This window comes from Syngnathus scovelli, chromosome 20, assembly GCF_024217435.2.
Source record: "Syngnathus scovelli strain Florida chromosome 20, RoL_Ssco_1.2, whole genome shotgun sequence".
Taxonomy (NCBI): Eukaryota; Metazoa; Chordata; class Actinopteri; order Syngnathiformes; family Syngnathidae; genus Syngnathus; species Syngnathus scovelli.
Window position 1 is genome coordinate 8419054 of NC_090866.1, and position 26294 is coordinate 8445347.

Below are 26294 nucleotides of genomic sequence, written 5' to 3' on the forward strand. Positions count from 1 at the left end.
TGAGTTTGGACTGAAACGTACGTTTTTGTTTGAAATTTGTGTTTCGAGACAAGAGTTTCTGTTTCGAGACAAGAAAGTGATTTGTTGCTATGGATATTGTGAATTTAAGAAATGTAAACTGTTCAATGAATAAAAAACAAAATTTGTTATAAAGTGAAATGCAAAAATTTGTTCTTCAAAATTACAAAGTTGCTTCCCTGTATCCCCGATATGTACACTACTGTATCCTTCTCCTTTAAGAATGTCTAATTCCTTAACTCCAGCTAATCCCCAATAAAATACCTCAAGGCTCCATTGTAAAAGTCATATAATGAAAAACAAAACAAACAAAAAACACAAGGACAGAGAATTTCGCACTTACCGTAGCTTGACTATGAACGCCTACACACAACTGGAGCAAGTTGCATATTGTATAAAAACACCTACGTGAAAATACATTAAAGCCAATTATGGGGATACATGTTTTGGATTTCATGAACTATCTTTTATTTAAATATTACCTTATTTAATGAATAATATGAATATTTCATGAGGGCAATAAGAGAGATATTTTGGAGCCACAACGACGATTCAAAAGGAATATTAAACAAGAATAAATATCTGGATGCAAATGTGTGACTTCCTCCAACACTCACATAACATATGAGAACTCTTCTCACCCGACTTTGCTACGTTTCATTTGTACGGGTGGAAACGACGCACAGAGTTGGGCTTGGCCATTCTGGCCAGTCCAAGTCGGATTGGCCGTGTGCACATCCCCAAGGGCTCCAGTTTGCTGGCCTCCCAAAATGGTGCTGCGCACAAAAGCACAACGTAGTAAGCATTTGTTTGATTGCATGCATGCTAAATAACCTTGACGACGTCGATACTTTTACTTTCATTAAGCCTCTCCTCCTGCTGTCAGCATTGTATTCTTGTTAGTTAGAAGTTTAATTGTGGGCGTGCGTTTGCCTTTTTCGATACGTTTTTCTTCCTTCTAATGTTATTCTTCATGAAGATGAATACACGCTGAATTTACGTTACATAAGCGGAGACATATTTGAAGTTGTAAGACACCAATGTTTGTCTAAATGTCTCTATACCATTGTGCAGTGTAACAAAAAGGTGCCATCATGAGAGGTAATTATATTGTTTTGGAAAAAAAGCTTAAACCTAATGGAAACTACTTCCTGAGGGGGAACATATCATTCTGATAGTAACAATTATCATCACATTTGAATTAAGATTGCGATCACTAACTCACCGTGGCTTTGCTTGAGAGGTCGCCACACGAAGGACGGTGACCATGCTGTCCTTTTCAGCTCTGTCTGCTGGGTCTCTGAAAGCGACATTGAAAGTGAGACACAGCCAGGGATGAGTGGCTAATCCTATTTTATTTGTTATCTGCTCCTCCTCATACGATGTGCCTCCATTCATGCCAGTGTTATCGTTTCCCTGCAGGTAACCGAGGAAGGAAAATGAACCTCTGAATGCTGACGAGAGGTTACGAAATGATTTCTTTCAAACATTTAGATTTTCTGGAGCAAAGTTAAAAACAAATCATTCTCAAGCTCCACAGGGCAAAAAAAAGAAATGAATATTAACCTTTGTGTTTTTCTGGAGCGGGATTTAAAGCTTCTGGGGAAATGTGGCAGCCAATGTGCACCTCCTGGTCACCTCCATAGGTGGTTTTATAACAAGTCTCTGGATCTGTGACACATGTTTCCATGCTGCCGGTTTCATAAGAATCTAAATGAAAATATACATGAAACCATAATATTACAAAACTGAAGACAGTGAAATAGCTTTCAAATTGTGACAAGGAAAAAATCAAACGTCAGACATCATCATTAAATATACAGAAAGTGTAGAGTAACAATTCCAATTTTGATTTTGAATTTCATCCAAAGATCTAAAATAATGCTTAATTGAGACAGATCAGCTGTCATGTCATGTATAGCTTCCTCTCCTGGTGTCAGATGGGTGACCGCTCTTAACCTGTTTGACTCGTGTTAGTAACCTCAAGTTCTCATTGCTCAGTCTATTTGATTTGATTTATTCCTCCTGTCATTTCTTTGATTTCCTTTGGCTCATCTCTTATGGCGTCTGCAGGAGAGGAATGTTTAACATGCTGGGCCCTTTAGGTAGTTGCATCTGACAGGCAAACAGCTGGACTATTCTTTCAAATGATGTCTTCTAATACAGTTATGTTGTCTTCCATCTCCAGCTGGAAGAGGTTTTGTCATATTTGTGGACTAATGTTAGGAATAGAACTTGATGTCGGATGACAGCTTCCTTCATAGCCAGTTGTGCATTCTGAAGGAAGGAACAAAAACTGACTCAAGTTCTCATTTTAGTCTTCATGCTGTCATGGTCTGCTCTGGTTAGGAGAGTTAACTGTCTGATCTAAAGTTGGTTGTAATACTCTGGCATCAGACATGGGAGGAAGATGTATTTCCAGTTCACAGACTATTACTGATGAAGGTAATTCTTCACCTGCGATGCTCTCGCAGTTACAGCAATTCTCTTCAGCCTTCCTGACAGTTTTGCTCCAGACTGCGGGCTCGATTACTCTGTAAGGGTCTGCCATCATTATCTGCTTCAGCAGACTCTGTGCTGATTCTCACCGACATATCACGGTCTTTTTCCCTCTCTGTTTCAGCTGGCGTCTAAGTTATCGAGGTTTTCGGTCCCAGTTGAAATGTATTCGGCTGGTGTAGCATGACTAAAGATAAGTGACACCTCAGCACATTCAACGGGAGAGGCTGTGTCGCTTGTTCCTTTATCGTTAGCTTGGTCATTTGTTTCTCTGTCACACATATCGTGACAAATGTCCATTTTTTTTTTTATCCACAGCCAACATAAAGGGAATATTCTTATCAGGTGACGAGACAAATAATTGAAACTCCTCAATATGACTGAGTGATTTCTCTCCCTCATCCTGCCTCAGTCCCTGTTGGAAGATAGGATCAGTAAAATCCTCCTCCTTTTGATTACTTGCAAATGCAGTGCCAGCAGATTGGCGGCATGTTCTCACAATAATAGTGTCATATTGGTTGGAGTTACAAGAGGTATTTATCTGATATCTGACTTCCGCATCATTGGGCAATCCATTGTAAAAGGTAAGCTGCAATCATCAGGAGGTTTGTCTTTAAGGGATTTATAGAGCAGTGTCTACATCTTTGTCACACAGGCGGCATTCAGATATTTTGTGTGCAGCAGGCCCATAGGACCTCGTGATGTTGGGGTGGAATGCTGGTTAAAGTAAAGTTAAAGTAAGCCACTAGTGTAATCAAATTAGGTTTTTCATCTGTTGGACTATGACGTTTTGTTTTGATTGACGATAGACAGACTGACAGGCCGATGACGGAAGTAATGAAGGAAATACTTTTAAAATAACAAGGACGAAAGACAGACCAGGAAAATTTGGTAAATTGCCTACCTCTGGTGCCTGCATTATTCATCACTGTACAGTCTTTCGTAGTTCTTCTGGGGGAGAGAGAACTTTCAATCTCTGCTTCAAGGCTCAGTCGTCCCTGCACTGTAAAATCCATTTTCTTCTCAACTGAAACCTGTCAAAAAAATAAATAGAAATACCGATTATACTCTTATGTTGCACATCAAATACAAAGTAAAAAAGATAGTAGTGCTGACCTGTCATTGATGGGTGAAAGGCAAATAATGTGATCAGCAGTAGCAATACTGTTGAAATTATTTACGTTTAAGTCTTAGCACTTTAACGATGGAGGTAGATAGGGGTCAAAAGTTTTGGACTTGATAAAACAAAACTCGTACTTGAACAAATAAAACTTGAAACTGAAAATAAACATGTTGAGCTTGAAACTTGAAAAAAATAAAAATGTACTCAAAATAAAAATATTCTTTTTTGAGTTGAAAATAGTTTTGCTTCTTTATGGTAAATTTTTGGCTAAAATATTTATTTTCAGGTTTCACTTCCATTTATTTTTCAAGATTTGAGGTCTTATTTAAACTTGCAAAACTATTTTCAACTCGAAAAATAAAGTCATGTTTTTATTTGTCAAGTTTCAAACTCAACACGTTCATTTTCAATTTTTTCAAGTTTTATATGTTCAAGTACGAGTTTCGTTTTTTTAAGTACAAAACTTTTGACTCCAATCTAACTCCATATCTAACACTCTACAGCCTACATATGAACTAATAATAATACCTGTAGTAGATAGTAGTAGTACTAGTAGTAGTAGTACTAGTAGTACTAGTAGTAGTAGTAGTAGTACTTTGGACACTGATGAAGGCGGAAGTTGCTGCCGAAACTGTCGGGAAAAGGTACGAAGGTAAGACCTTGCAACTTGTCTAAACAAATTTATAATATGGCTAGTAGTAGTAATATTTAATATAGTTAATAACTCACACACTCAACTGACCTTTAAACCTGCCTCCCAATTTAACCAGGAGCCGACAACAGGACGCCACTTTCCCCCTAGTTAGCATCTAGCTTAAAATGGCTTCACTGTCGAGAACCTTGATTGGCGCCAAAGTGCCTGAGAGAAATATGACGTCATTGTCGAACTGATTTCGAAATAAGCCGGTGTCATATTTGATGTTTGGCTAACTATAGCCGATTATTTACGGACATTTGGTGTATGCGTGAAAAGGCTGTTTTATGCCATTTCACGTCACGCGCAGTTTAGGGAAGCATATGAGCACACACAGAGGAGATAAGCGCATCTCCCCCCTCTCCCTCTTGCTCAGTGCATCACGGCAGTGTGCATTTAGCAGCAGCATCCTACGCACCTGCACCGCTCACTATCACAACCAACGACATTACAATACTCATCATTTAAAAGAAAATCAAAATCCGATAAAAAGAACTACAAGACAAGCTCAACTAAGGACGTTTCTTTTCTTTTTTTTCGTCCTTGCAGTTTTGGATCTCTCCATATATTAGATCGGACTTCCCTATTCGACTTTTCAGGTAAGATATGTTCCATTCAACATTAGTGTATTTATTTATTTACATATTATTTAATATTCAAATGCATGATGCAATATGGTGCGTCATCCCTTCTGCTTCTTTGAGAGTAATGTTAGATGTTTACCCGGATAGGTTTTGGGTCATAAAATGATTCATTTGCGTGAGTTCCGATTCAACAACTAAAGTGAAGAGCTTGACTACTTGTCCTGTTCAATAATAATTCATACATTTAATATAGCTCATAAAATCAAATGCAAGTTGCAACTCTCCGTGCGTGCGTTCGTGCGCGTGTGTGAGAAAGGAAGATGAACATGAAGTGTTTTCCATAATCAGTCCATCTGCCACTTTTTTGCCAACCAGTGCAGGTTGACCACACCTCCTCATCTTTTTTCATGATGATCGGCACTCTTGGTCATTCTCCATACTGACACGCACAGATATACTGAAACACACCTATTATTAATCATGTGTTTACAGTGCACCATCTACATTGTCCAAAGCTTATTTCCCTCCCCTGTCAGGACTCCTTTTCAAGGTCATCAAGCGAATGATGGTAAAGGGAGCTTGTGTTACGTAATAGCCATCCCACCGCCTGACTGTGGTGATGATCTTTCTGCACGATGTTAGATCAACCTTAGTGTTGTCTTGACATCCGCATACATGCTGACGACTGGTCGGCATTGATTCCCCCTTTTAGTCTATCCTCAAGTGTTAGGAGGACAAAAAAACTATTTAGTCTGGAGTCATTTTGCTCTTCTGCATTGCGCACTGACCTCCACTGGCACTTTTCTAAACTAACATAGATGTAGAATTTTTCCCTTGAGGTATCACCAAGTAAGATAAGTGTGCACTGGTTTTGAACATGCACACACTAAAGCATTCGCTTCAGGAAGAAATGTTGCTTGAATGTCTTTTTAATTCCTGAAGCAATTATATCATAATAATTATAATCTGCCTTTTGTCTTCCATACTATGCAACAAGGAACTAAAATGCACATCTAATGAATTGACTGAATACTCCATCACGGGAAACAGTGGAAACTCTAAAATCTTTTCGAATGATGTGTTCCATGGTCAAATCGTCTTTATGAGAGTTGCTTTGGATCGCTAATTATGTTTTAGGTGAAACTCAGTGTGAGATCTATCTAGTATACACAGTAGGGTGGATGTACAGAACAGCTTGCTCAGAGACACGCCCAGCATAGCGCAGCGCAGTGGTGCCAAATTCTCAAACATGCTAAAGAAGGCTTGACTCTGCATGAAAATCAAGATGCACGCTATCTACTAAAATATATTGATGCAAGTCTGTAATTTAAAATTGCAGATTGTATCCTTATCCTTCCTTATAAGCAGTTAGTTTTCCATTAGATTTCAGCAGTTGGACCTTTTGCACCCCAAGCAAGGGTCATACCACAATAGTATGTGTCCTATGTTGGTGGTATTTGTTGGAGCAGACTATTCTTTAGAGCAGGGGTGTCAAACTCATTTTTTTCACGGGCCGCATTGTAGTCATAGCTTCTTTCGCAGGGCCATTATGACTGTCAATCAAAATAAATGTATGAGCACCTCATATTATATACAGTAAAAGCTACAAAACAAACTCGTTTTCAAATTAGACGGGTAAAAACTTGTCAATTATTTTAAAAAAAATATATTAAAAGTGAAGACAATTTGCAATTCTAGTAATGACACACGAATTTGATGCACAATTTGCGGGCCACATAAAATGATATGGCGGGCCATATCTGGCCCCCGGGCCTTGAGTTTGACACCTGTGCTTTAGAGTCTACCAAAAGCTCACACACACCTATTCCACCCCGCAAAAATCTCATTTATCTTCTGACGAATGCCGCCTCAAGGTTCTGCCCATCTAGTCTGACAACATACAAAAGTCAAAACGCTGTTATATGTTCTGTTTACTCACTTTCACTGCTGCACCATCACTCAGGATTTTTTTTTTAAAATGTCCTCTCAAGGTTGATATAATATAAGATGGAACTTCTGTGCTTCACTGCACAAGTGAAGTTCCCCGTTTTTTTTCCACTGATACTTTTATTTATATCTTTGGAAAAATTATAAATAAAAGAGGATTGTGTCAATTAAAGGAGGGAGTCATTGAAAATACTCAACACAGTAAGAATTTTTCATTCAAGTTTACAATTCATCATAATGTAATACAAACACATCATATTTCTCATTTGAAAATGTAATTTACAGAGTAGCTATTGGGTTTGTCCAAAGTGAACAATAGAGTTATTTATTCATGAGAACATTATTTCTCGGCGGCCATTTTATGCAGCTGGAATTGACTCCATTAACACACCATCGCTGCCCAAATGAATCCATCAGCCTTGTTATATTGTTTTTACGCAAATACATCAGATTAACAATTTATTTTATCAAGAAAATGTCGTGCATCTCTGTATTGTTTCGTTCCAATCTGCTCCTTTTAAGATGTGAACACAAATCAAAAAGAATAGAGCCTTGATTAGCTCAAATGTCATGGCTGAAATAGCATCTTAGAATCCAACGTCTAGTTTTGATGACAGTCAGTCATGGCTAGTGTTTATCTGTAATTACAAGTCTACATAAAATGACACGACTTGTGAGCCTCGGTCTTGTCTGAGTGTTTCAAATGTTCAACATGATAGTAAGGGCGTAAATATCCTGCATATCACCAAATGGCTTCCATTTTTTTGTGCAGATGGCTTTGTTTTTGTTGTCACTGACGGATTGCCATTTAACTCGCAGGGATTCCCATTATTGCTGCACCATAATTACCACAACAAATCCCCACATTTTAGATTTCTACTCAACTGTGGATATTATGGCAGAAAATGTGAGTTCAAAATAATGTGTCTGACACTTCTGGCTGAACTGATTTCATTGGTTCTGACTGGCTGCTTCTAAATATGAAAAAAAACTAATAAAGCTAGCTGATGAAATGAAGAAATAAAAATGTATTCCTCATAGCTGAACTTATTACTAAACACAAACACAAGACATTATTCAAACACATTCAGAGTTCTGCAGCAATCTCAGTTTTCATTCAATCACCACTCTCTTTTTGTAATAGACATTTGTATGTGTGTGTGTGTTTGTGTGCAGGCAAAATGGGGAAACAGAACAGCAAGCTGACCCCTGAGGTGATGGAAGACCTGGTGAAGAATACAGAATTCAATGAACATGAGCTGAAGCAGTGGTACAAGGGTTTCCTGAAGGACTGTCCCACTGGACGTCTGAACCTAGAGGAGTTCCAGCAACTCTATGTCAAGGTGAATCACACGCAAAAGTTTTGGTCAAATGATTTCATCCCAAAATAGATGGTTGCCTTCTGACAAGGTCCAAGAATAGAGAAAAATCAAAGGAGGAATCAATCCTGTGCACACACGTTCACTAGACTGAACAAAAGCAGAGTCCCATCTCCAATTTTAAAACCACAATGGGAGCATTCTGCACTCAGTTGACCTTGGGGTCACATCTTAGCAACGGTGATTGCTAAGATGGTTGGATTGAAGGTGGTTGAAAACCTCAAAGTGACCAAACTAAATTTAAAAAATTAGTTATTTTAAAATGTGTTATTTTAAAATTAATTAGCTGGTTAGTTAGTTAGCCGATTTGATTGGCTATGAATTAAATCGGCCATGATCACTCCCACAGACATGCCTGCGTTTTCAGTCTTTTTATTTTTTCCAGAAATATGAACCAGATATCTTGCTGAAACCTTTTAAACATCCAAATATAATGTTTTTTTTTTTGTTTTTTTTTTTGCTAGATAGTTGTATGAATATATCAGCAAGTTTTACAGACAGTAATCTGGTCAAATTAGGTCATTATGAATTTATTTATTTATTATTATTCATTTCTTTTTACCACTCTGCATTAATCAATTTTGTTGATTATAAATTGATAATATTTGATAAGAACTATCGACATGGTCCCATTTGCTGCTTCTGTATCTGGGCGGAAAACCAACAGAGATGCAGATATCAGATTAGCCTCTACTCACGTTAATATTTGTCCTACTGTATCTCATTAAACAGCGGGTGTGAATTTATTCAATGACTTATTCATTTCATTTAGTCTTATAAACAGTGACGATTTCACAATTGAACTGACAAAAAACACAACTGGGAGGGTTTTTTGAGAAATATTACAACTATTTGTTGGCTGCCTGCCGCTTAGAGGAGTCTAATTTGTATTTTAAAAACAATTTTAAAAACTGAATTCAATTACCGCATATTATAGTTTGATAAAATCCCCGTGTAATTGTATAGTTACTCTGATTACGTTGGTGTATACGTCATTTTTTATTTGTGTTGAATCCCATTGCGTACAATTCTTCAGACTTCAGATGCCAGCCTGCATTGTGAGCAGCGTAAGAATGAGCATTAATCTTTTATAACCGGTGCCGGGAAATGCCAGAGGGTGCTTCAGTTACATAAGACCCTCCTGCACGGGCACTGAGGTCACAAGTGCACTTCCTTTAAAATGCCAATGGAGTTCACGCATCAGCTCCCAACCAGGAAAGAAACTTTTGCGTCATGGCTCGGAAGCTTTCAATTGAAAAACTATGTGAAATTTCCATTTCCGCCCATTCATTCTAATAACATTCTTCAAATTATTTAAAATAGAACAACCCAAAAATCAGAATTCACCACACAGTTTTTTTTTACATAAAGTAAATATGAAAATTACAATAACAAAAAACACAGGCAGGTAAATTTGCACAAAATAGCCACAAATTGAATGGAATATCCCATTATTGATGCAACCTATTGTGTTTCTAGGCAACAGGGAATCCATGATAGGGCTTTATTTAAATCCACTGATAAGTGGAAAAACAATCTGCTGTAACCTCACATTAACAGGACACATTGTTCCTGTGAAGAGTGATTGTTGGGGGGGGGGGGGGTAGTGTTGCTTGAAAACAGGAAACCAATGGGCAAAAACAAGAAAAATATGAATGTGTGTGTGTGCATTATTTACTAGTCATTAACTCTGATGGAGTCATGCAAGATCCAAACAAAAAAAAAATGCAGCACTTTTACAAAATCAGCCAAAAGAAAAGGTATTTAAAAGTCATTTTCATTCCTCTTGATATGCTGTGCCATCGCATCTGGTGTGCCATGCTGGGCAACCCAGTGTATGGACTTTGTTCACACCCACATCAGCGCAAATTGCCCTTTTTTATTTTATTATTATTTGGTCATGAAATAAGAAGCATTTTGTTAAACAGGGAAGCCTTGCTGAATAGTATAGCAGGAGAAGTAGTCTTACAATTACCGTATTTTCCGGACTATAAGGTGCACCTAAAAACTTAAAATTGTCACAAAAGCCGACAGTGCGCCTTATAGTCCAGAAAATACGGTAGATATTTGAATGGCTGGATAGTATGCCACAAATGATTTCCATCTTAATTCATGTAAAAACATGTCGGTCAATAACACCAAAGGAAAAACTTTGACTTCAAAATGAAGTTGGAAGTTATGCGGTGCTATTGTTGACACCACCGTAGCCAAAAGGGATGGCTGTCGAGTTGTGACATTTCATTCACTGAGGCTCTTATACGTCAGTGTGTGAAATTTCACATGCCAGATACATAGCTCCTTTGTAAGCCATTTGGAACAAGAGCTGGTGATGTTTCCTGAAACACTTGTCACGCTCAAAGATCATTACGAACATGTTGAGCAAGATGAGCACGGACACTAATATATAATTTATTTATTCTTGGGTCAGCAAACGTGCTTTTTCTGGATTACCGTATTTGGAAAATGTCATTGCATTCATATATTGGCTACCGTTTATTCATTTCAGGGTCACTAGGATGCTAAGGGTGCAATGTGAGGTACGCGTGTTGACACATTGACACAGGCGATCCATCACACTCATCCATCGATTCAATTTCCACACATGAAAAACACGCTTGGAGCCTGTTACAAGCTACTATGGACTTGTCGCCAGTAAGTCACAAGGCACATATAGAAACAACACTTACATTCACACCCATCTTAGTGAGAACCGAACGAATGCTGCTTGATGAACTCAGACGAGTCAACCATTACTGTGATTCATTCACACTCATGTACTTTAGCATACAGGATTTTTAGACATTGCGCCTGTGAGATTTGAATGAAAAGAATAAGTTCAGAACATATAATTTTTTATCTCGTTTTAAAGGCAGTAATATCAAATTCAAAATATCATTTACAAGAAGGTCACTTTTTCATTCTTTGAAATATTAATGTTTTGATTAAGATGTACCGTATTTCCCGCACTATAAGGCGCACCTAAAAACCTCCAATTTTCTCAAAAGCCGACAGTGCGCCTTATAATCAGGTGCGCCTTATATATGGACCAATATTGAGCCACTACGGCAGGCGTGTCCAAATATATGGACTTAAATATGGACAAAGTTTTAAAATGGGCCATTCATTGAAGGTGCGCCTTATAACCCAGTGCGCCTTATAGTGCGGAAGTGTATATCAAATCATATTTCCCTCCTATAGGAATTCCATCCTTGAGAAAAAATTCCACGGCAAGAAATTTGTATAAAATTTTAAGTTATTCCAAACTAAAAAGTTCAATTTTAGCCCCAAAGATCACAAAGCATGTCTGAAAGCGTCCCTACGATGAAACCAATTTTTGAAACTTGTTTTCAACGAGCCCCTGCTGGAGCCACGGCAGGAAACAAAACCAGTAACACAATGAATGTTTCCACTTTTAATATGCACGTCCAGCTCCGTCTTGGGAACTCCACAACAAACAGCCTACCACTTTATGAGCATCCCATTATGGAGGGAAATGCTAACACCACCACAAGTGGTAAGAAACCACAAATGCTTTATTAGTGTTTTGCACTGCATCTGAACACACTCTAGGGTTCATGAATATTTTAACTGTACTGTAATTGAATACTATAATTATTAAAATTGTTTTTTTGCTTTGCTTTCGATTGTTAAAGCAATAGGAAAATATGGGAGAAAAAATATTTAAAATAATATAACCTATTGAAACATGGAAACTAATTTATCCAACAGTGTTAGTTAGTTTAGTTGTAATCTACAAAACAAAATCATTACCCATGAAAATCAACTGGCTAACCCAATTTAAGTAAATTCGCTTATTTAGGTGATTTTAGCTCCGGCTAATTGGGACGTTTGTATATATGTCTATATCTTTAGTGTTCATCAAACTAATACTGTCCTATCTAAATGAATAAATAAAAATAAAATAAAAATTGGTGAAACAGTGATTTGCCAATATACTAAGCAGAAAATACATGAAGGTAAAATATGACAATACTATGTAAAAAATAATCATCTTATGCATGTATGCATGCAAAGACAGGACATTATACTATGTACACTATTATGGATTTATGACTGTAAAAAAAATTCAGCCACATTATGGCCATCCAGATAATCTAGAACAAGAGCTTGCGTGTCACAGTTGCATCACATCACACGCTTCCGCATGAATTCTCAGTCTACCCTCTTTTGCTTCCGCTCTTCTCTGCCATTGTCTTTGTGCACGGATAAGCGTGAGAAGGTTACAAGCTGATGCTGAGTGTTTAAAAAGGCCTTCTCACTTCACTCAAGCTGCTTGCCGACGAATATTTCCATGCAAACTGCGTCACAACAAGCGGAGAGTAAACCCCAGGTTCACCTACCAAGCCTGGCAGCCAAGCAATGAGTCACACTCTGCATGTTGCCCTGCTTGGCCGCCCATCTGTATCTGAATTAGAACACAGTCAGGACATCGGAGGCAGGAAACGGCAACAGTGTGAATATTGCACATATTTGTAATGTTGTCCTGTTGATGAATCGATTTCTAAAATCATAAAGTATTTATAAATCTCAGCAATATAGTGCTTGGTTATTCCCGAGCGGAGCATTGTGACTAGTCTGAAATGACTTGAAAGTGGCTCTGGATCTTCTCCCGGTCTAGCTGGTCATGTGATTGGCAGGGAAACTCAGTGAGTAAATTAGCCCCCAAGGGATGCAGCTGAATCGAATTCAATCCAATTCAATTTTGTTATAAAGCACAAATTCAAAATAATTATTTTCCACAAACGTCATATACTTTTCAGTCCACTTTTAATAAGGCTCTGTATTCCCACAGCTTGTTTAATTTAATTATTGATCAAGCAGGAGAGGAACTGCAATATCAAACACATTATAATGAGTGAGGGAATTTTAATCGCTTCAAATTGGAGATTTTTTTTTTTAATATACTGTATTTATAATTTGGCTCCATTCGATCCTTTTTACTTTCCAGATAACGGCTAATCCAGTTACATGCAATCTGCAACTCCCCAAACTGCAACATAGAATAACAAAATCTCCGCATTTGAAATCCTGACCCTTGCAAGCTCATCACTGAAAGCTTTTAAGCTGCAAGATGTCTGTCCAGCTTAGCTCTTATCTAAAGAGCACCAAGCAAAACACAAATTTGGATCTGGGGGTTGCTGCTAAGGGGGTTATTTTCAACCCAAACTTGTTAAATCCTTTTCTCACTTCCTGATGAACTTCTTTGTGCTATTTCACCATGTGTGTGTGTGCTCCATCACAAACTAAATTATGCATCTGTTCTTCGATGTTGCATCCAGTCTGTGAGAAATGGCTTTCACTGAAGTGCGACTTGTCAAGTGTCTCCTTTCCTCTTCTCTGCCAATCAAAGTGTTTGGATGATCACCAGTGCCAGCTTGCAGCCTGATTAGAGAGGCTTTAATGTTCTGCTACACAACAGTGTGTGTATGTGTTTTGCGTGTGCGTTCGCCATCCTGGCTTGTGCCAGGCTCAAATTATCCACTGATGTTAACTCTCAGCTGCGTCTGTATAAACTCTGACATTCAACTTGTAAAGCCAACCTCATCACAGAATTGGAAAACCCAACCACGGGATGGGAAGAAGATTTAGCAGAGGGTAACACAGAGAGGATAAATATAAAGAATACTAAAGTTTAATAAGAAGCATGGCTAACTGGTAGTTTACCGAACTACATTGTTTTGATTTTTTTTTAAGTCATTTTTATCATAGCAATAATGCAGAATGAATTGTCCCAGTAGTTGATTAAGGCACGGGTGTCAAACTCGTTTTTTTTTGCCATTTTTTTGGCCATTCTGTCGAAGGGCCATTAAATAAATAAATGTATGAGCGCTTCATATTATATACAGTGAAAACTACAAAACAAACTGACAAATAAATCGTTTTCAAATCAGACGAGTAAAAACTGGTCAAATATTTAAAAATAAAAGATATTAAAAGTAAAGACAATTTGCAATTCTAGTAACAACACAAATTTGATGCACAATTTTTTTTCGCGGGCCACATAAAATGATATAGCAGGCTGTATCTGGGCCCCCAGGCCTTGAGTTTGACACCTGTGGATGAATGAAATATGATCAAGTCCTCATCGCCCTCGTTAAAGAAATTCCTCCTGCCGCTTTAAACTTATAAAAGTCAAAGTACTGCAGTCACGGAAATCTTAGTCTCTTCCCCCCCGCCGCCGCCTCATCCATCTGTCCCACTTTCTTTCCTCCATCTCGCTCAGATTTTACATAACACAATGTGTTTCATAACTTTGCAGCTTCTTAAGAGGCTGCAGTTGCTTCCTCTTCTCTCCTTCATTGCCTCATTGGCTTTTGTCCTCACGCCAACTCAACCCCATATGTCCCCTGCCGTTCCAGGATATGGCAGCCCAACAAAAGGCTGGTCTTCACAAATCAGTGTGTTGACCTCCTAAATCTATTAAGAGGTCACACAAACATGCTGTTGTTTTCCTTTGAATTCGTTAGTCCGTTAAAACAAGATTCACTTTTTTTCTCCCCTTGTAGTTTTTCCCTTATGGTGACGCGTCCAAGTTCGCCCAGCACGCCTTTAGGACCTTCGACAAGAATAGTGATGGCACCATCGACTTCAGAGAGTTCATCTGTGCGTTGTCCATCACATCACGGGGTAGCTTCGAGCAGAAGCTTAATTGGGCTTTCAACATGTATGACCTGGATGGAGATGGCAAGATAACACGGGTGGAGATGCTGGAGATCATCGAGGTAGGGATTGATCATTTCACGAAATGTAGAATCCAAAATGTGGGCTTCTCCGGTTTACGACTTTCTCGACCAAGTTGTGGTTGCCCACACACATATACTGTAATACAACTTCCTCAGTTTTGTTCTTTGCCATGGAGACATTGTGTGAAACTATGGAGTCACTGACAATGAGACACCAAGGCAAGAGATAAACTCGGGAGTCAGTCGGTATGAGTCATCATATTCGCCTGCTGGATATCTTGGATCTTGAAGGCCAATTCACACATTTCCTTCAAGCCTGGGGCTTTTTGTCTGTGAGCTCCAAAACCAGGCAAGTGGAAAATCAGGGAAAAATGAAGCGTTTTTATTGTCCTATTCTGCCCCCTAGTGGGAGGAGGTGTAGCAGCTGCTGTTCATTGTACACTGCAAGAAACAAAAGAGAATTTAAAAGATGGAGAGGAGCCACAATTTGTCATCAGACCTAGTAGGGTTCCACGTAGGACCACAAAATTATTTTTTAAATAAAGACAAGATGCCAAAAGCTTTTTAGACTGGAACAATTCTCCATTAATGGAGAATATATTGCTCCTCCAAATCTGTTGCCATAATCTTTTTTGTTCTTCCGCCTTCCAAGTTCTGCTCTTCTGATTCCATCCTTGCAGGCAATCTACAAAATGGTGGGCACAGTGATCATGATGAAAATGAACGAGGACGGGCTGACGCCCGCGCAGCGTGTGGACAAGATCTTTTCCAAGATGGATAAGAACAACGACGACCAGATCTCGCTGGACGAATTCAAAGAGGCGGCCAAGAGTGACCCCTCCATTGTATTACTCCTGCAGTGCGACCTCCAGAAATAAGATGAAGGGCGAGCGGAACAAGCCCGACAAGACGCCACCGCCGCTACCGCCACGGACTGCACAGAAAGAATTTCATGTTCCATTCAGTTTGCAGCTATTTCCACTGAACAAATAACAGAAAAAATGCTTGGACGACCTTTCAATGGATCTTGCTTCTTGTGTTTGAAACACTTGTGTGCATGAGAATGTTATTTGCTTTAACAAAACACACACACACACACACGTACATATACACAACAGTATGCCACTGTATAATAATGCCACGCACAAATAATATATAAAGATATATAAATATATATTTAAATTATTTTAAAAAAATCAAATGCCAAAATGTGAAGTGTGCAATGTTTTTTTTTTTCCCTCCAGTTTCATTCTATCGGAGCATCAATGACGTGCTACACTGGATTTTCCGCTATACTCTATTTGTTGTTCCACTGATGCTAGCTGTGCGTGTTTACTTAAATCAACCAAACCAAATTCCTATATGGTTATGCATCTGCCTCTATCTGTCAAATATTAGCTTTAGATAATACAACAGACAAGTGGTTTGTCCGGCGTTACCTTCTCAAACATGCTTGTACTGTCAGAAATATTAAAAAAAAAAAAAAAAATGTAGATATTTTGCATGCCTTTAGGTTCTGCCTTAAAATGCTTAAAACATTTTGCACCCTGCGGTTGAGGACAAGAAAGCCTTATCAAATCTGATAGCTGTAAGGAAAAGATTTATTTTTGAAAGAAAAGGGTGGGGAACCACATCATTGTGGGATGCCATTTTTTTTTCTCCCTGCTTATACTGTGGCTGTGTGTCATTGTAGCTGTAGTAACCCTCAACCCCAAACTTTGAGCATCACACACCATCATGAGTCAATTGCACGCCATTGATTAGAAGGGACGAATCTAGAACATACATCCCTGATTAAGGATCAATCAATCAATTGGGTTTTTAAATATTGCCTTTCAACGGCAGAAATTATGAATGTGTTTTTCAACACAATAAATTCCAGACTGATCTTTGCAGGTCAGTACAAATATGGAAATTGAGTAGAAAAGAATTAGGCCTGCATTTCAACTTTTTAGTTCTTTGTCAAAGAGTGCGTTCATTGAAACAAGAGGACAACCCTTCTCGTTAAACAATTAACCCGCTCAGCCTTTTTGTACTTTTTTAATATACGGCGCTCATTGTATGAATGCAAAGTGTCACGAAGGTCAGTCGAAGCGTGGGGCCTTCCCCAGAGAACCCATCATTAACTTTCAGTAAATAAATCCACCCTTCCCATTTTACACTTTAATTCAACCCAGCCTAGTGTTTCATTAGCAATTGTGTTCTAATACTTATTCCTCAGTAGTGTAGCTTGTCCTTTAAAACTCCACAATTTTTTTTTTTTTTTTTGGGGGGGGAGCATTTCTAACTACATGTCTGTTGTTGCGAAGCTCAAGATGCCAAATGTAAGCAAAAGGCAACTGTGTACAAGAATTCTTTTGTAGCATGTATTGTGTTCCCGATGACATGGCTGCACTACACCCTGTGTTGTGATTTAATCTAATAAAAGGAACTCTATGGGCTGTTTTACCTCTCTTGTTTCAATACAGACAGAAAGACACTCAGCAAATATTAATCAGGCATTATCTGTTTCTAAATGACATTCATATTTTCACTCTAAAATATGTACCAGTAAATAAGTTAATTCTGAGAAAGAACTTTTATTTTAGACAGTGCAACATAATATCGGTCAAAGCTAATTTAAAGTCAATGATCGCTAAAAAAAGAAGAGGAAAAATTAATTTCTAGGTCAAATTGTTACAAGAAAAAATCTAAATTCAGGTTAAAACCAAATCTCAGGAAGCAAAACAGCATTCCTGCACTTTATTTCTAATGTAACAATTTTAACCGCTGCATAAAAATAACCCCCTCATATTAACAGAACACAAATAAAATAAAGATGTCCATGGTTATGAATGTGAAAGTACTTGACACAAATTACAAGGAAAACAGAATTTAAAAAAAAAAAAAAAAATAGGAGACATTTTATGAATTCTATTTTGGGGGATCTGTGTTGATGCCATATTTTTCTTTTAGGAGCTTCAACTGTTCCTCTTTCTTTTTTGTGTCCATTTTCTGGAATGCCTGTAAAAATCACACAAGACCAAAAAAAACAATCATGTAAATGAAGATTTAATTACATGCTACGAAGTTAGCTGATTTACAAAATTAAAAAAAGGAAAAGGCATGCACATACCCTGTTTGCGTTGTAGTACAGAACAACCAAGTAGCGGTTGCAGACGTTGAAGCCTGACAGATGATCGCAAGCATTTTTGGCATCGAAAATATCTTCATAAACCACATAGGCTGTTCCTCTTGATTCCGGTGTGTTACCTCTGAAAACAAAGCATGCTCATTGAATTTAAGCTGATACATATTCTTTCTCAAGCTTCTTTCCAGGATGTCGGAGCACTGACTCATAAATACTTGACATACTTACGTTCTGATTTGCCTTATTGGTCCATATTTTCCAAAGATATCATACATCTCCTCCCCTGTGATCTTATAGGGAAGGTTCCTAATGTAGAGGATTCTGTTGACCTCTGGAGGAAGTCGTATCTGCAGATTGACATTCACAGAATAACATTAGAAGATCAATCATCCATTTATGGTCCTCATTTGGGTCACAGGTGAGTTTGGGGTCACAGGGCAGATATAAACATGCTAACCATTTGGTCACAGTGGTGCTATAAAATCAACGTACATATTACAAACATCCCAATGACGTAATGCTAAATGTGTTAAGGTAGACATTTCAATAGGTTAGATAAAACTATGAGGAAAAATGAGTTTAGTGAGGTAAATTTACCGATCGGTAGGCCCGACTGTGATTGCGTTGGTAGGCTATCTAGTTAGCAAACAACGGTGTGCTAAACATCGAGTAACAGAGTGCAACATTTACCTCAAACGATATTAAAAAACATGAAGTAAACACTTACGTTCGCACGTTTCGCTGCTTGCATAGCCATGTTGACTAAATTTCTTTGTTTTAGTGGGAGAGATTGAAAATGTAGGCTAACAACAATAGCGTGTGTACGCCGTCAACTCGAGATTGGAGCGTCGCCTGTTGATGACACACTTCCTGTATCGGATTTGGGCTAGCCTGCCCCCTACAGGGTAAATGGAAAATGACGCTAGTTTTTAGTTGTTGCTAATTTAAACGCAGTTATTAGTTGCGCACACTTTTTATGTGTAGTATTGTTTTGTTTTTTGAATCATATATTCAAAGAAAAAAGAAAGAGAGAAAGGAAAAAAAAAGTCATTTCCGGCTCGAGGAAAAAGTGGGCGTGTCTTCTACTTTCGCACCTACAATCTGCGTTAAACTAAGGTAGTCATTTTAGCTTCGACGTTTGCCAGTTTTAGAAAAGTTGACTGTTAATTTGGACTCACTTACGCGCAACAGTGCACGGCAGTACAAAAAAAAAATCAACTAAATTAACATTACGGGTGTTATCCGCTAATTTAGCGAATTAACAACTGCGTGGAATTGGGCGGAAGCTCATTGGATGGGACAATCAACGCCATTAGCTACCCGAAAATCTGCGCCATTGCCAAAATAACAACAAAAGGTGAGAAATTGTACATAAGACAACATTCTTTTAATGTAAACATTTTTTTTAGTCCTTCCCGTTTTTGAAACGTCAGAGGGCGCTTGTAGCCACATTTGTGCTAGTCGTTCGTTACGGGTGATGCTAATGTAGTTTTACTACCACAAGGCCGCGCGGAACACGAGGAATGTCGCGGAAATTGACTATTGGAAAAAGAACCAAATATGACTGTTGGACAAAAATAAATAAACAAAAAATACACCTACTGGCCCGCTTCGTCATAATGTCTATTTATTGCGATATAGCCTCTGTTTCTGTGGCTCAACTTTGTATTTGCATGCAGTCAATGCCTCAATGAAATCAAATGGATTCACTCAGTACAATTCCAAATCTTTATTTAAATTGGCAATTACCACAGTACTAAACATTTGCCAATATATACAGAGTTGTGCTTATAAGTCTACACAACCAAGCAGAATTTGTGAAATGTGGCATGTTTAGTTTGCTGTATGTATGTAAGTGACATGTTTAGTTTGCTGTAAGTATGACTAATCACTGAACTGGGTTATTTTGTTGCTACTGCCTATCTCAATTATATTGTCAATAAATAAATGAATTGGATAGAAAACAAGCTGTGGAAAAAAAAAATCTGATTTTTATGTTTAATTATGCAGCCCCAACTAATGATCTTAATGTAATCCATTTACAGCATGCGAATATATTTTTTCCAGATCATTCATCGCTCTCACAATTGAAAGTGACAAATGATGACGAGTGAGTGAAATTGCAGCAATGTCATCCATCCCTCCAGCACAAGGCTCTGACGTAACAATCTTGATCACAAAAGTTGACTCATATCCCGTTTGTACATTCATAGAATTCTGGGCTAAATTTGGCCTGGCTAGTGCCACAGATTATCAATCTCTGGCGGAAAATATTCAATCTCCTGTAAATATATTTCAGGAGTTTGAAGGAAATCCTGGTGACTTGTGCTTAATTCACATCGATGGTACATGGTATAGATCACGCATAGTCACAAGAAATGGATCCAACTGCCAAGTCTTACTCATTGACAAAGGGATCACATGTAGTACCACCACAAAGTTATTGGCTTGGGGAAAGAAGGAGCACTTCCACCTACCACCTGAAGTGGAGCTTTGCGTGCTTGCCAATATATGGCCACACGCTCCAGAGAATAGATGGTCTCCATTCGCCCTCGAATTCATGCAGACTCTTCGAGGCAAGACAGTAAAAGCACATGTGCAAGATGTACTAGTAAAACAAAGAAAGTTTCTTCTGGACATACCATACATAACTGGACAAATGTATGAAATGGGATTAGCAAAGAAACTGGACGCAAGAATGTTCTTGGATTTCGTTCTGTTACCAGATTCTAAAACTGAAGCTGAAAGGTTTCATCAAATGGGTGAAGTTGAGCAACTACACAAGAAAGATCTGTACATGTTTCCAAAGTTGTCCACAGGAGCTGTGGAGACTGTTGTCGTCACCGAAGTGACCAATCCACAGCGTATCTTCTGTCAGTTGAAGATTTTTACTGAAGAGTTGAAGGGACTCTCGGAGCAAATCACACAGCGCTGCAAGGGCAGGATGGTCAGTTGTCCCGTGGGTCCTGAAATGATCGGATTTCCTTGTGCTGCAAGAGCACATGATGGCAATTGGTACCGCTCTCTTCTTCAACAAGTATTTCCAGGAAGCCAACTGGTGGAAGTACTGAACGTTGACTATGGTACCAAACAAGTGGTTCAAATAGAAAATGTAAGACCACTGGCTCCAGAGTTCTTCAAAATGCCCGTTGTGACCTATGTATGCTCACTCCATGGAATTTTTGACAAGGGGGTTGGATGGACAAGCAAGCAGATCAACTATCTCAAATCCCTACTCCTGCACAAGACTCTCATTGCTAAATTCCAGTATCAAAGTATTGCAGAGGGTGTTTACTATGTTACACTCTATGGTGATAAAAATATAAACCTCAACACCATGTTTTCTTCTCAGGAGAACTCTCTGCTGGAGAGCAGAGAAACACTTTGTGATTATCCAACTGGAAATATGACTTACAGCATCCATCATCCACCCCAGTTTCAGATTACTGAAGGAATCATGCTAGCTTCTGGCCTGACCAATGTGGTTGAAGCTAAGACGGAGAGACTTGACACGGTTGAGAACATTTTACCCGGATCTTCTCATGTGGCACGCGTGTCTCACGTATCCCACCCAGCCGAGTTTTGGATCCAAATGCAAAACTGTGCAAACGAGCTTGATGAATTAATTGAGAATATTTTCCAATTGTTTAAATCTTCAGAGGGTAAACATGTGATGGAAGCACCTGCTCTCGGTGCCTGCTGTGCAGCCAAAGCATCCGATGGGGATTTCTACAGAGCTATCGTGTTAGAAGTCGGAGAAACAAAAATCAAGGTGTTCTTCATGGATTACGGAGACACAGAAGAGGTTGACGGCAGTGACATCAGAACCCTTCCTGATGAGTTAAAACAAATGCCACGGTTTGCACTGAAATGTTCCTTGGCAGGACTCAAGCCAAAAGGTCTCGGATGGAGTTCTTCTGCCATTAAGGTTTTCATCAAAATGATCACAGACAAACTGCTCAATGTACATGTGATGGAAAAACACAATGATACCTTTGTGGTAACATTGACAGACCCCGAGTCCCAAGAAGAAAAAGATATTGGTCGGCTCCTGTGTTCTTCTGGCCTCGCCGAATATGACGAGATGAAAAAGACATCTCAGATCTCCACTGAAAAATCTGGATTCTTGAAAGAAAGTGAGGCTTCTTTTAAGACCCAGGATGAAATTCCTTCCCTATCCAAAGACCTTCAAATTGCAAAGTTCAAGGAAAACATGTTTACCGTCGGCAGTATCCTTGACGTCAATGTGTCGTGCATCGAGAGCCCAAATTCTTTTTGGTGTCAACTCGTTAAATACTCCGACAAGCTGCAATCGCTGATGTACGACATGCAGGCACACTACGCGGGCAGTATTTTCGAGCCTCTTCTAGAAACAGCGTGTGTTGTTCGACACCCTCAAAGTGGATATTGGTACAGAGGTCTTGTGATTCGCAGACACCAAACAACTCACGTGACTGTTCTCTTTGTGGACTACGGTCAAACGATGACGGTCTCCCTCCACAACGTGAGGAACATCCGTTGTGAATTTTTTGATCTGCCCAGTCAAGCTTTCCGCTGCGGTCTCTACAACCCCCTCGAGGTCATGTCAGTTGAGAAAAATTGGAACGAAAAAGGGAAAGAAAAGTTTCTCAACTTTGTGAAAACAGCTACCTCCAACCTTGTACCCTTAAAGTGTACAGTCTATGCAGTCATGTACAATGAAGAGAAACTAATTATCAACATTGTGGATCTAGAAACTCCCTTTGAGAGCATTTGCACCAGTATGGCCGAACTTGCCCTTTTCACACCTGGGAGGATCGTGCACGAACCATCTTACCGTTTGGACACCTACTACCACTCAACACACAACGTCAAAGTCGGAACCGAAGAGCAAGTCACAGTCACGTGTGTAAACACTGTCGGTCAGTTCTACTGCCAACTTGAGAAGAATGCTGATGCGCTGAAGGATCTTAACAAGACGGTCAACGATCTTTGCAATCAACTTGGCAATGTGAAGCCACCACCGTTATTTCAAAAATTGTGCTTTGCAAAATATACTGACGGGCTTTGGTACAGGGCACAAATCAAAGCCACTCAGCCATCCATCCTGGTTCACTTTGTCGATTATGGCAATACAGCCGAAGTGGACAAATCCGACTTGATCCCGGTTCCCAAAGAAGCCAAGGACATAATGTCGGTCCCTGTCCAAGCAGTCATGTGCCGACTCTCTGATGTCCCACTTTATGTTCCCAGTAAGGTGAATAACTGGTTTGAAAAATCTGTGACAGACTGTCAATTCAAAGCACTAGTTTTAGCCAGGGAACCTGATGGGAGTCTCCTGGTTGAACTTTACCACAATGGAACTCAAATCAATTCAAAAATGAAGGACATTTTTCAACTCCAGAAGCACACTGATCCCTACCAGCATCCGAAAGCTCCTCAGAATGCAAACCGGGGCAAAGAAGCAATGTCCTTTTCTCCTCAAGTCATCCAAAAAAACAATACACCTGACCCCAAACCAGCACATCAACCGACACAACCTTCAAGAGCGAATCTGCAGACGGTTAAAAATGCCTCGAAAGAACTCTATCGAACACCAAATCAAAGGCAAAATCAGAACAAGCACATTTCCAATACAGAAAATCTCACAAACTCAACATTGGACACCAAATCCCCACCAAAACCCGGCAACCTGCTTCCCCAAACCGATGATCCAAAACTTCCTAAACTCGAAGACTTGCCCAAGAACTCAATCACATTGGATATGGAAGCAGATGTTTATATTTCACATTACAACAGCCCAACAAGTTTCTACGTACAACTCGTGAGAGAAGAGGATGAAATATTTTCCCTCCAGGACAAACTTAACGACCCACCAACCACTCCCAAAATCAGCATCACGAAGGTAGATGTAGGTGACCTAGTTCAAGCTGTGTTTCCTGATGATTCCTTGTGGTACCGGGCAGTTGTGAAACAAGTGCTCTCTAATTCTTTGGCTCTTGTAGAGTATGTTGATTTCGGTAACACGGCGGAATTAGCATTTTCCAAACTAGCCAAACTCAATCAGGATTTTGTGCAGTTGCCAAGGTACAGCACACATTGCATGTTGAGTAAAGCCGAGTCTTTGGAGATACTTGATGCTGAAGTGGTGTCCACTCTGAAAAACCATATTGGCTCGAATCCAGAGAAAATTCTGAAATGTCAATTCGTGCAGCTGTCAGATGTAAAGTGGCGAGTTACTCTTGACGATAATGGTGTGCAGGTCACATGTCAAGCGCCGGCGAGATGTCCTGACATCCCATCAGACAGTGAGCACAAGATGGAAAACAGCTCAGAAAACTCACCGAATTTCGATTCTCTCTGTTATCAACATTTGGAATTTACAGAAGGACAACAGCTAGACGTTTACATCTCAGTTTTTTGCGATGCTCATAAATTTTGGTGTCAGCTCGCCGACTCGCTCGCCCTGGATGAGATATCTGAAAGTCTTTCGGAAATCGGAAATGCGGCTAACGACACACCTGATAGCGCTCTCTCACCTGGCACACCTTGCGTTGCATTTTATGCCGAGGAACAACTTTGGCACCGTGCTGAAGTACTCGATAAAGATGGAGATGTGCTGTCAGTTGTGTTTGTCGATTATGGAAACACAGCTGAAATTTCCGGCACAGACGTGAGGGAAATAACCCCTGACCTTTTACAAACTCCATCACAGGCATTTCTGTGTAAGCTTGAAGGTTTCGATGAGTCTCACGGCTCCTGGAGTGCTGGAGCTTTCGATGAAATCTTTTCAATTGCACAAGACAAACTCTTGCAGATGACTGTCACCAGAGAAGATGGAAAAAACATGTACGTGGTGAAGTTGGAGTGTGAAGGTCAAAGGTTAAATGAGACGATGAAAAAGTGGTGGATGACTCCCACACTGGATGAAAAACTCGACTCAATTGATGCGTCTGGCAAGAAAACCGAAAATGAAACACCTGAGAGTGAAAACACAAGAGGAGCTGCTCATGTTGGGATGGATCAGAATGATGGTGTAGTAACAAGTACTCCAAAAGACTTTCGGAGCCATCTGGATTGTCTTCACACTTCAATTCTTTCGACTGTGGAAGAAATGTGTGTGTCTGAAATTCGGAGCCTAAATGAAACAAGTGAAGAGGTAAACACGGTTTGGATTCCTGAGATTGAAATCAGCGTTTCACAAATTGATAGTGGAATACAAGAAAATGTGTTGCCCCTGAAGATTTTTGAGAAGAACATCATTGAGAGTGACCAAGACTTCGTTGAGGCCGCGAACGAGTCTGGGATTCCATTGACTCCATTTGAAGTGGCGGATAACCTCGTGTGCGACTGCTCTGTTGTCCAGACCTGTTCTGATGGTAAGTCCTTTCTGTCGGCTTGTGGAAATGCTAGCCCTAAGTGGCTGGTGAGCAAAAAAAAGTTCATGTCAAGCCCTGGATGGATGTCACATGTTTGATAATATTATATGATTTTTTTTTCCAGATCCAAACGTTTCGACTGATGACAAGAAAGTTGCAAATCCAGCTATGAGTGGGAAAAATGTGACAATGGTAAATTGTATACTTTGGACTCGTACATTTGCTTTGAGTGTCTATGGAATATTTTCCTGACACATTTTTAGAAGTAATGAATTACTCATAGAAAGATAAGATTAATGAAATTTGCTCTAAAGTATTAAACACTGACGGAGTAAAAACAGGATAATCTGGTTGACTGGTTCTAAACTAAGTTCTCATTATCATGCATGTGGATAATTAACTTATTCACTGTTTAGTTCTTTCAATAGATGGGAAAAGTTTCAATGCCAATGTCGAGCAATTGACACCAAAATATATTTTGTCACCTTTTAAAGGTCTGTCATGATGCTATCGTGAACAATGTGGTCCCTGAGAAGACAGCTGTTGACACCTCTGAAGGATCTGAACTGGTATCATGCTATTTTTTTTAAACACTGTAGTATAATAATAATATATTAAAGTCAATTTTTGATTTCCTGTCAAGTGAAGAACATTATTTTAATTATTAGCAATAAATTCTCATCTACATTTGTGAGATGGAGTGAAATCCGGTGTTGCTGTCTTGTAGATTCCAAGTGAATCTTCTTTTGTCCCTGTTCTTCAGAAGTTACAAGGTAAGCATTTTTCCTGAACACAGATGTACAATAATTTGTAAAGAACACCAAAAAAAAATGTCGAGGCACCACTGTATTAAAATTT

The 26294-nt window shown here is 39.2% G+C and overlaps 3 protein-coding genes across 3 annotated transcripts; 2 read left to right on the forward strand and 1 right to left on the reverse strand.

The window, feature by feature from the left end:
• The first annotated feature begins 4716 nt into the window (after nt 1-4716).
• On the forward strand, nt 4717-17396 carry LOC125990160 (visinin-like protein 1). The gene is made up of 4 exons (XM_049756958.2): nt 4717-4933; nt 8042-8208; nt 14772-14987; nt 15629-17396. The coding sequence occupies exons 2-4, from the start codon at nt 8047-8049 to the stop codon at nt 15824-15826; spliced, it is 576 nt and encodes a 191-aa protein (XP_049612915.1). The 5' UTR covers nt 4717-4933; nt 8042-8046; the 3' UTR covers nt 15827-17396.
• Nucleotides 17397-17511: 115 nt separating this feature from the next.
• On the reverse strand, nt 17512-18969 carry sf3b6 (splicing factor 3b, subunit 6). The gene is made up of 4 exons (XM_049756962.1): nt 18806-18969; nt 18307-18425; nt 18064-18202; nt 17512-17951 (listed from the first exon to the last, which is right to left on the reverse strand). Exons 1-4 carry the CDS (start codon nt 18833-18835, stop codon nt 17862-17864), a joined length of 378 nt encoding a protein of 125 aa, XP_049612919.1. The 5' UTR covers nt 18836-18969; the 3' UTR covers nt 17512-17861.
• A 32-nt stretch (nt 18970-19001) lies between these two features.
• Nucleotides 19002-26226, forward strand: tdrd6 (tudor domain containing 6). Its single transcript, XM_049758083.2, has 6 exons — nt 19002-19435; nt 20146-25216; nt 25301-25436; nt 25561-25628; nt 25931-26005; nt 26164-26226. The coding sequence occupies exons 2-6, from the start codon at nt 20207-20209 to the stop codon at nt 26224-26226; spliced, it is 5352 nt and encodes a 1783-aa protein (XP_049614040.1). The 5' UTR covers nt 19002-19435; nt 20146-20206.
• Nucleotides 26227-26294: the final 68 nt, after the last annotated feature.